At 33.6% G+C, this 10976-nt stretch overlaps 2 protein-coding genes across 2 annotated transcripts; one reads left to right on the plus strand and one right to left on the minus strand.

Moving 5' to 3' along the window:
• On the plus strand, positions 1-3353 carry LOC141712624 (disease resistance protein At4g27190-like). Its single transcript, XM_074515630.1, has 3 exons — positions 1-2579; positions 2669-2740; positions 2928-3353. The coding sequence occupies exons 1-3, from the start codon at positions 267-269 to the stop codon at positions 3180-3182; spliced, it is 2640 nt and encodes an 879-aa protein (XP_074371731.1). The 5' UTR covers positions 1-266; the 3' UTR covers positions 3183-3353.
• A 583-nt stretch (positions 3354-3936) lies between these two features.
• LOC141712625 (uncharacterized) lies at positions 3937-8066 on the minus strand. The gene is made up of 5 exons (XM_074515631.1): positions 7683-8066; positions 6665-6735; positions 5677-5782; positions 4648-4780; positions 3937-4378 (listed from the first exon to the last, which is right to left on the minus strand). Exons 1-5 carry the CDS (start codon positions 7769-7771, stop codon positions 4214-4216), a joined length of 564 nt encoding a protein of 187 aa, XP_074371732.1. The 5' UTR covers positions 7772-8066; the 3' UTR covers positions 3937-4213.
• Between the last annotated feature and the right edge of the window lie 2910 nt (positions 8067-10976).

The raw sequence follows: 10976 nt of genomic DNA on the forward strand, positions 1-10976 counted from the left end.
TTTTATTACATCAATTTGGCTACAAGCTGATGTATTCTCAATGCATGCATTAGGTGTGCTTTAGTTTAGTTGACTCAGTTTTAATATTTGTGTATATGCCACTTGCAGTTTTCATATTTTAGGTCCTTTCTGATGGCTCATCTACATATCTACTCCATCCTTTAACGCATATATAAGGGCATGCATCCTCCATGCTTATTATACCTACACATTCATTTAACTATCTCTTGATTTCACTTAATCATTTCCTCCTATAGTTATTTCTCATGGCAGTGAACAATGCTACTAAGTATATGGAATTTGGATCAAGACAAGATGCTTATAATCAGCTGTTATCTAGACTAGAGAAAGATGATGGCTCTGTAATGCTTGGAATCTACGGAACTCCGGGAATTGGCAAGACCACATTGGTTGAACAAGTCTCCAAGAAAGCCATGGAGTTGCAGATGTTCGACCAAGTTGCAATAATTAATGCTAGCCAAATTGTGGATGCTCGAGCTTTACGGCTGAAGATTGGAAAATGTCTGGGGGTAGAATTTCAGTATGGAGAAGAAAATGAAGCTTTAGAAGTGGCACAGAAATGGGCTTATGGTGCACATATACTTATAATACTTGATGATGTCCAAAACAAGATTCCTGACTTGGAAGATGTTGGAATCCCTTTTGGCAATAACAAGTGGGGAAATGATACCATAGATGAGGATATCAGAACTGCTCCAGGAGTTGATAGGCGTGTCAAGGGTTGTAAGATCATGATAACGTCTGAAACACGAGATGTATGTAACATTAACAAATGCAAAGGATTATTTGGGATTGAGAAATTGGAGAAAGACGAAGCCTTTGAGTTACTTTCTCAGGTAGTTGGGATCAGTACAATTGACTCGTTGGATGACAAGGACTTGGCAAGAATAGTGTGTGATCGCTGTGATGGTTTGCCACTTGACATTGCTGTACTTGGGAACACACTACGGGACAACAGTGAGGATGCATCGTGGAGGGCAACATTTGGTCAAATGATCTTTCATGGACGGGTTCCACTTGATGTCTCCTTTGATGCATTGCCTAAAGATGCTAAGTTGTGCCTTCTAGTATGTTCGTTGTTTGATGGAGCAGGGGACACTATGATTCCTATCGATTTCTTGTTCAGAACTTCAATGGGGCTGGGATTGTTTGAAGGCTTGGAGACAGTAGCAGATGCAAGATATAAAGTAGAGTCGATGGTGGCTATCCTCAAATCTTCTTTGCTGCTGGTAGAAGGTACGTATAATCATGTCAAAATGCATAGTAGAGTCAGAGATGTTGCAAGAGAGGTAGCTATAAAAGATGAAGAGCATGCCTTCCATTTTGAAGCTAGCGAATCAAAGTGGCCTAGGATAAAAGATATCTGGGGCAATATAAATCACGAAAACATTGTTGTGAAACTGTTATCTCTAACTTTTGATACTGAGGATGTTTTTGAGTTTCCTGACGATGTGGATTTCCCAAATCTTCATACCTTGATCGTCAACTTTAAGAATCACTCTGACAAAATTAAAGATGACTTCTTCAACGCGTTTGTAAATCTCAAACATTTGATGCTATCTTCAACCCCAGTACCGCCATCATCTCTTGGTAATCTGGAAGCTAACCTCCGGTTATTAAGCATATCCACTTGCAAGGTGGATGACGTTTCCATGATCACCCGAATGAAAAATCTTGAGATGCTTAGCTTCAACAGAGTTGATTTCTCCGCTCCAATTAATCTAAGAAACATGGAGCAGCTTCGCATCCTACATTTTACCAATTGTAATGGTGTAGCATTGCCTCAACATTCTATATCAAGTCTATCAAATCTTGAAGAGCTGATCATCACCGACGAGTTCAGTATCTTGAATGAAGAAGCCGAGGAGTGCCCTATTTACTCCGAGCTAAGTAACCTGACTCGCTTGACAAATCTCCATATCTACTACCAATTAGAAACAGCGTCATTTCCAGATGAAAAGATCTGGAAGAACTTACAAAGATACACACTTTCTCTTGGTGAGAATTTCCAAAATGGGGAGCTTGTTTCGCCATCAAAATCACTGAAATTCTGTTATGGAAATCTCGAAGGTGATGGGATCATAAGTCTAGTACAGAGAAGCCAAGATTTAGTTCTCCAAGGCATTTTTTCAGGTTTTGAGCATTGCTTCAGGATTGAGAACGGAAAAGAGTTTGCAGAACTCACCTGGCTAAAACTTGTGGCCTGTTATAAGGTCAAATATTTAGGCAAAATTTTACAGTGGCGTCTGAATAAAGTGGCGTTGCACTCTTTTTCCAATTTAAGTGTACTAGATATATCCTTATGCACAGAAATTAAATACCTCTTCAGCACATCAATTGCAAGAGGCCTTCAACAATTACAAGAGCTCATAATATTTGATTGCGGCGAGTTGGAAGAAATTGTATGGGACCAAAGTGAAGAAGAGTGCAAGGAAGTCATAACATTTCCCAAATTAACATCCATTGATTTTTTTAGAATGCCAAACTTCAGAAGCTTTCGTTCCCGATCAATTATTACCACTGTTGCTGAAGCTGATCAATCTCTTTTTGATGAAATGGTGAGTTTATATCTATGTAGTACTAGTTTTGAAGGAAACAGTAATAAATTTGAAGTTTTGAAGTAAACTTTCTTGGATATATATTGCAGGTGAAGTTCCCAGCCTTGAAGAGTGTTAAGATATATGATATGTCAGGGGTACATAGTGTCTTTGATGGAAAGGTATGCTCTTTCACATACAGTAAAACCTCGTCATATGAATATTCTTTTTCGGTTGCAACATAATAGAGACAATATATATACGACCGGGGTAAAGTGTTATGTTATCATGTGTATTCATTTATCGAGATTTAACTGTATTTAGACATATGAGCAAACATAATTACTTATATACTATAAAATATTGCAGGTGGATTTTCCTAGCATGAAGGTATTGGATATATACGACTTGGAGAATGTAAGAGAGATTTGGGAAATAGATAGTGAAGGTAACTTTTTTGGTGAGTTAGAAATATTGAAGGTCAAAAACTGTCCACAACTGGAGACATTGATTCCATCAGGCATGCTACAAAACTTGAAAGATCTAAGGGAGCCAATAGTTGAAAATTGTGACTTGTTATTTCCATTGTTATCCGAAGAAGATGAAGAAGCAAGTAGTGAGTGAAGTGCAGCAGCATGTCAATGTTTAGGTGCAGGGCTTCTTCAACTTTTGGAACTTTTGTCAATGAGTTTGTATTGATTGTTATATTGTATTTCTGTGTTTGTTATATTCTGAGTGATTATTTTCTGCTGTGTCAAAGAAATCAAAATTACAGTACCGGCAATTTTTTTAGGATACGAGAATTTCATTTGTTTCATGTATTTTAAATTTTTATTTTTAAGTTGGTTTGTTTAAATTTCATCCTAAAAATAGTATTTTTATAATAATTGAAACGAGTTACAATATCAGGTTAAATAAATTTTAGAAACAAATTACCAATTGTTAGATTTCTCTAGTTGAACCAAAATGTACTACTTCTTTTCCCAAAAATAAAAAGAACAGATGAGAAAAACGATTTTCTTTGTTTATATTTTTCATGTAAGCTTTTATTAAATTTATCATTTGATGAGACAATTTGGGAACTCCTGCACAAGCTAGGTATAATATTTTCTGCAACCGGAAATAAGATCAATCAGAAAGCAACTACAACATTTTCATTTATTTTTTAGACATCAACAGAAACAAACCATTACATCTTTAGTTTTTCCATTATTCAACCAAGATGCAACCACAACAATCCTGATGCAACTTTGAATTTCACATGACAAGCCAATCGGAACTTCTTTTGAGCATAATCGGAACTCTTTAAAGCATGAACCGTTAGTACCTTGTACCTTGAAGATATCAGCCAATGGACAATAATTTTGAATATGAGACATTCTGAAATAAATATTTGTATATAAAGTTCAAATATGTATCCGTGTGTAAAACAAATAGATGGTAGTTTCAGGTCTACTATGATTTCTGTGACGCATCTCTGTACAACAGTAATATGGAAAATTATCTCTCTGTGTACATGTGTAAATCGAGGGGACGGGAGTGGCTTCAAACTTGTATGCAACTAAAATCCTTATAATAACATGTACAAGCATCATGGCAATAATGTGTATCCTTGTCAATCAGGGTCAATGATTGTTTTCTAGCTTCAATGACGATTAAACATCTCTTACCTTCAGTTTGATATCTCCTTGGGACAATATTGGTGTCTTTGGGCTTGAAGGAATGGTACTAAACTTGTGAACCAAGATCTTGAAGCAGGGAAAAAATAGCACATAGGATATCACGAATATAATGGGTGTAGCAACCAGCCATCCCAACAGCTGCACAGATGGTCCATTAAGTTTTTAAGCTAAGCAAATAAATAGATTAAAATAAGCAGATATGTGGTCATTTTGATCAGCAAAGCACACAGAGGATAAGGATTTCTAATTAAAACTTTGTTAGATGGCATAATAATGTTATCTAGTAGCCATATTCTAGTTCAACAATTCACTTACAAATGTATAGGATGGTCTAGGTTCCCTATATCAAAAATACAAGTCCTTTTTTGAAAAACAAAAAAAAAAGAAGAGTCAAAGCAGTCACCTACCGCGTGAAAGATACTTTGGAAAACCTCTATTGAAGCTTGTCCTTTTAACACCTTCTTTAAGGCATCAGAGGTCAAAGGAAAATGAGGTCCACCAGTTACAACTTCCCCAAAGCGCAAGAATGGTATTACCAAACTAGGAAGTGAAAAAAGAAGTAATTAGAAAAAATATATGTTGGGGAACATCAGCATGCAGCAATACATTTGATGTAGGACAATTCCTCATCAACATTCCATAACAATAAATGATGGAAGTACAAGACAGCCCGTTTGTACACGCATCCACCTAAACCATCATGGAAGAGAGAATTTTCATACTCCACAGAGATGACCGTGCCTTACTTTAAACTATCTAAAATTTAGCTTTTTGAAGGAGAGATTGAAGCCTTCATTGGTACATCAAATTTTATTCACTGTTACTACAAGTGAAAGTTTGAAAAGTCACCTTGTATTTGAAGAGGAAAATGAAATCAACAGAAAAAATTGATAGCCATAATATGGAAAAAAAACAGATAGAGTGGAGATTGACATTGAAGGGTTCGTAAGTTCTTAAACCTTCACATAAAATTTATGCAATTCATAGATCATTAGAATAACCACCAACTTCAGTTACTCATCCTATTCTATGCCAAATACTTAACAAAAGTAGATGACCAGTTGGCCACTGCTCATTAATTCAATTTGGCAGATTTCAAATTCAACATAAAGATTCATCTCATAATAATCAACACTCTGATGAATATACTATAAGTCTATAACCAGACTCATTTGAAAATCAGCACAATTTGGTTTAACCTGCCAGAATTTATTATTTATAGAAGAATATCAGAATATTGTCAAAAAGTAACTGTTTAAGCATCCAATAACTTGATAGTTGACAACTTAACCATATGTTTTTTGTTCTTTACTTCTCAAGCCTCATTCATGTGCAAAAAACACCGAGGAAAACTAGAAAACTTTCCCTATTAAGATATACTGTATTCTGATTCTGAAAAGAGATATCTAATTGTTGTAAAGAAAGGGAAACTTTACCTCAACTCAAGTGGGGTAGCAACAAAATTGGAAAGCATTACTGTTGGAGCATGGCAACGAGATCCAAGCACTGCAATGGCCAGCCCGCAAAAAAATAGTGGAACCCCTGTTAATGTCAATAATATTGAATGTTAATATTGAATGAAAAGCTATGGGAATTTTAAAGAACCTATAAAGTACTTTTAATTACTTCTTTTATTCTTATGCAATGTCAATACACTAAATTCAGGTAGATTTTGTGAATGTTCAATTCTGATTGTGCACGCACATAGTTGTTTGTTCGAAACCAAACTAATTCAGAATACAAACTAATAACTGGTAATTTGTATTACTGAGACAGGTAATCTGTTGCACTGTGATGATATTTGTTCGTACTGGGACTTGTGATTTTTACTACTGTGATTGGTAATATGGCTAGTTAGTAATGGACCTCGACTCCACATTTATAATCAAGCTCTACTAAAGAATGCTCTAAACATTCATGTATGGAAGAGAAAACATAATTTCCAAAAGGTAAAAAACAGACCATTTCTTTTCATAAAATTTAAAACTGTTGTTTTAACAGAAATCTAACGAAAACTTGTATTTTTGCAGCCAACTTATAAATATTTTCTGTCTACCAAGACATGTTAGTTAGTTGTACTAACTAGACCAGTAAACAGCATCAACTAAACTCAGACACCAAGGCAAATCAAAATACTGAAGACCTTGCAAGGTTTGTAATTATCTATAACACAAATATGAATTCATGGTCAAGCCTGGACTGTTCTAATTTAGCATAAATGATTGGATTAGACAGAACTCAATGCTTGTAATTACATATTTGAAGGTATGAACATTAAAATGACTACATAAGACTAGCTGTGACACAGAGTAGCTGATAGGAACATTTAATGTAAATGATTCGCCGTGTAAATAAAAAGATAATTAAATAGGTAGATTAGCTAAGAAGCAGAAACTGCACAACCCCTAGAAAAGGACAACATACCACATATGGGAAATACTCCTAAAGTAACACCAAGAGCAGCTGAGAATGTCAATTGCTTCGGCTCAGCACCCCTAGAATTAACAAAAGAGTTGGTACAATGGGCACATTTTAGCAATTCCATTTAAAAAACTTCTACCAATATGATTCAATTAAAAAACAACAATCTATTACTTTGTTTCTCGTTCTCATAAATGTTATCAAAAAAGAGAGGAAGGATACACCCCAAGTCCAATTCCACAACCCGCGTACCAGGCCGTTTAACCCTCACATATGGCTCAAAAGATTAGCAACTTTGGTACACATTAGTGGTTGACTTGTGCTTTTAAGACATTCAATTTTACTTATCTTACCAATGTGGGATATTACAATATGATAATTCCTCTTGTAACTATAGGCTAAAAAAGGGCATATCTCACGCCCAACCCTAAGTAGCCATGGCATTGTAAGTAAAATATGTGTCATGTTCAATTCCATAATTATAGAATTTTAGATATTGCACTAATCACTTGTTAATATTCTCAAATGTGCCGTTCCTATAGAAAGAATAAAACTTGAACTACTTGGATAACATTCATATATAGTCCTTCCCTCTATTCAATTCATACATATTTAAACTAGAGCTCATTCCAAAAAATTTTGGATGAACAGCTCATTTCTACTCTGCAATTATCTTCACAAAGCTCATCATTGAAAACTTGAACTTTCTCATTTCCATTTCCCCTTTGATGTTACATCCTCTGTTTCATTTTCAATTTTGATTATAATCATCAAATTCCAATTCTCACAACCAACCGCTGCCCCAAGTCTAAAAATTCCGCAAATTCAATCCAATCCACATTCTCAAAGAAATGTCCAACAAACACTCGTAAAATGCAAAGTGTACACAAACAATTTCCAACAATAACTAGCTATCGAAAATCAACATGAAAGTAGGTACAAGCACATAGTATACAGTATACACATATGATAATATACGATCAACATACATAAAAGGGAGTAGAGGAGTGGTAGGGGGTACCTTTTGAGGATAAAAACAAGAGGATCAACAACTTTAATGTGAAACCAATTAGCAGCTCCTGATCCCAATTTGCTAATCGAAGTCCACATTTTCCAATTAATAAATAAAGTTAAATATGTGAAATGTAGTAATAGGTTATAAGTCAGAAATACTAAGATGCAAATGAATGGAATAATGATTAGCAACGTTCCCACGTCGCCTTACAAATACATGATATACTAAAATTAATGAAACCCCAAAAATTTTATTTCAGCAATTCAAACTTCAAATTCGCCCTTTCCGCCCCCTAGAAAGCTGTATATACAGATCAATGTGGGTGAAGCAGTGACGGATCGTGCTTGCCTTCTCTCCTCACTTTCTAAATTACTCTCCCCCCCTCTCCCCGATTTTAATTTATTATTTGATACCCACCATTCTGATCTTAATATAGTAAATTTATCAATATTATGACCTTTTTTTAATTTTAAATATATTTACAAAAATATAATTTGCAATCAAATATTACTTATACTCTGTTTGTTTGGGAGTGCTATTGAAAACTGCTGTGAAAAAAAGTGCTGGTGGAAAAATTGCTATCACGAAAATTAGATAATTGTTTGACAATTTTTTTTAATTTATGCATATTTTGAGATATAATATATAAAAATAATATTTTTGAGAAAATTTGATAGTGATTAGTGAAACTGATAGCTAATTCTTGCAAAAGCTGAAAACGGCTTTTTTTCAAAAGTATGGGGGACATTCTTTTGCTAACAGCAGCTTTTAGATCAAAAGCGTTTTTTCAGACATCATTTTTTAGAATTTATCAAATAACAAAAACTGTCGTAATGGTCTGCAACAACAATAATAAACGGACCCTTATTTTTTAAAAATATTTGAAATTGGTTTTTGTTAGATTTAATTGTTTAACTTGTTAAACAAAGTCTTATGCCAACAATTAATAGTTTAAATTACCAAATTTAAAAATTTAATCTATAGTTTTTTTGGTTGATTTAAATGACAAAGGAAAAATATATACTTAACCCATATCATTTTACATAACTATTTATTTCTGTACTTGAAAAATATATACCTCCAAATTTACATACCTTTCTATTCCTTCCCAATTTTATGTTGAATCTTTTAAGAGTGCGGACATGTCTCTATCCGGGTATACCAACTGCCAAAAAACTACCAACTTCTTCTTCTTCTTTTTTTAAATTCACAAATTCTAGACGGCAAATGTTTCTCTCTGATTCTTGAGAAATGCTTGGAGGGCAGCAAACACAAGTTGAGTTCCATGTCTAAAATTGTTAAATTAGTTGAAGTTTGTAGGGGTCCAGTTGCCATACAATTATACAAAGTCGGCCTTGTACTTGAAGTTCAACCGTTTATTTACAATTATTTACTTATATACTGTGGAACCTTTTATCTTATCTGTGTGGAACCAGAAATCATGTAATAGAGTCTTTCCAATTTCTATTCCCGATATTGAAATCTGAAATCTGCAACTTGCGGGCAACTAATAAGGTAAATCTAATGTGAATAATATCATGGGCTAAGGTTTGTTTTGACGCTTTTCAATTTAAGTGATCAAATTTTTGTGTTTGTTTGAAGTTTGTATTAATTCTTACCTATATGTTAAATTGTTAGTTTCACTTTTTACATATTTTGACACACACGCAAGCCGAGGGTCTTTCGGAAAACAGTCTCTTCATTCTTAGGAATGAAGGGAAGGCTGCGTACATCATACCCTCCTCGAACCCTGCATTAAGCGGGATATACTGGATATGTTTGGTTTGGTTTATTTAAATGACAAAATCGTAAAGTTACAAATAGTATTTTTGAAATAGTTTTAAATAACAGTATTTTCAAAAAAATTCTGAAGCAAGAATGCAACTCATTAATATCGGTGATCCAATAGTATATAAAGAAATAATAAGATATTTCAGGTTCACTTCTTCTCTACGCTTTCTTTCATCCAGAAAAAAGGTAAGTCTGCATAAATGGTTTCTAAATCCTATATAATTTTTTTTAGAATGATCATATTTGGGTCATGATTTTGATTGTTTTGGGTTCCTTTATTTAATATTAATTGTATTGTTTATTTGTATTAAATTAATATTATATTTGATTATTCTTTGTAGAACTGCAACTTTTGCTATAGGTTTTTACCGTTAAATTTATCAGTGATATGATCAACCTTATGATTAATTGGCGCCATGATAGTTGGCTTTTATGCGTTTTCAATAGATAATATACTTCTTTAATATATGTGATACATATTTGTTTTCATTTTTGATGATTTTTTTGTTTAAACTTTCTAGTTTTATTATCCACATATTATGTTTCGGATTATTTATCGACTTATTAATCATCTTCTTGTCTTTTCTTATTTTTAATTTATTTACAATGATTTGGTGTGCTATTAAAGATGGTTGTTTTTATCAAATATTAAAAATTTATTTTTCAAATGTCATTTTCATGATCGTTGGTTAGTCATTTATTGTATTAAAGGGAACTAGAATAATAACTCGTGCCTCACCCGTGCGAGGCACCGCTGTTTTCTAGCAATATATCGAAATTCGGCATATAAAGTTTTTTGAAAAATACATATTCAGTAATCATATATATTGAGTTCATGTGCAAAACTTTTATAAATTTGATAAAATATTCATAAATAATAATATTTAAATCTTTAATGCTTTATGTTATTATGAAAAAAGAATATGATAAATTTGTGATAAGTATAATTATTTTACATTTTTAACTTCAAATATATCGAATCAAATCATATATAGTTTTTTTGATCGTAGGAAACCCACTGTAACACCCCCAAATCCGGGGTCGGGGATCCGGGTTGACACGAGTTCCATTTCCCTTAATAACACCCAATCTTAATAAATAATCAACTATTCTGTACTGTGACCCCACCATAAACACACACACCGCAAGTTATAGTCTCAGAGATGAATATCCAAAAAATAAACACAAGTCGTTTTATTCCACAATTATATGCCAATACACCTTAAAAGGGTTTCTGAATAAATTTACATTTCTTTGTCATTATTACAATTGATAAATATACATAAATCTGGTACATCAAAAGTTGAAAGCCTAGCCTATTGGTAGTTCCTACCTCAGCTACAGCGACATCAACGCCTATAGGAAACTGCGGAACGTTTCCTATCCGCTCGCGAATTGGGAGCTTGGTCCTGTTCATCTTGTCTATCTGATGTTGTGTGATGAAAAAAGAAAACAAGGGTGAGCAGCAAGCCCACCAAAATAATATGTATAATGATTAACAATATATGA

The sequence above is a fragment of the Apium graveolens genome, chromosome 3, assembly GCF_009905375.1.
Source record: "Apium graveolens cultivar Ventura chromosome 3, ASM990537v1, whole genome shotgun sequence".
NCBI lineage: Eukaryota > Viridiplantae > Streptophyta > Magnoliopsida > Apiales > Apiaceae > Apium > Apium graveolens.

Bases quoted from the DNA above. Each gene is read 5' to 3' on its own strand.
- LOC141712624 (XM_074515630.1), top strand. From the start codon at position 267: ATGGCAGTGAACAATGCTACTAAGTATATGGAATTTGGATCAAGACAA. The intron at 2,580-2,668 runs GTGAGTTTATAT...TATATATTGCAG, and splicing joins AATCTCTTTTTGATGAAATG to GTGAAGTTCCCAGCCTTGAA. The intron at 2,741-2,927 runs GTATGCTCTTTC...AAAATATTGCAG, and splicing joins ATAGTGTCTTTGATGGAAAG to GTGGATTTTCCTAGCATGAA.
- LOC141712625 (XM_074515631.1), bottom strand. From the start codon at position 7,771: ATGTGGACTTCGATTAGCAAATTGGGATCAGGAGCTGCTAATTGGTTT. The intron at 4,781-5,676 runs GTAAAGTTTCCC...TTCACTTCCTAG, and splicing joins GCTACCCCACTTGAGTTGAG to TTTGGTAATACCATTCTTGC. The intron at 4,379-4,647 runs GTAGGTGACTGC...CCATCTGTGCAG, and splicing joins TCCAAAGTATCTTTCACGCG to CTGTTGGGATGGCTGGTTGC.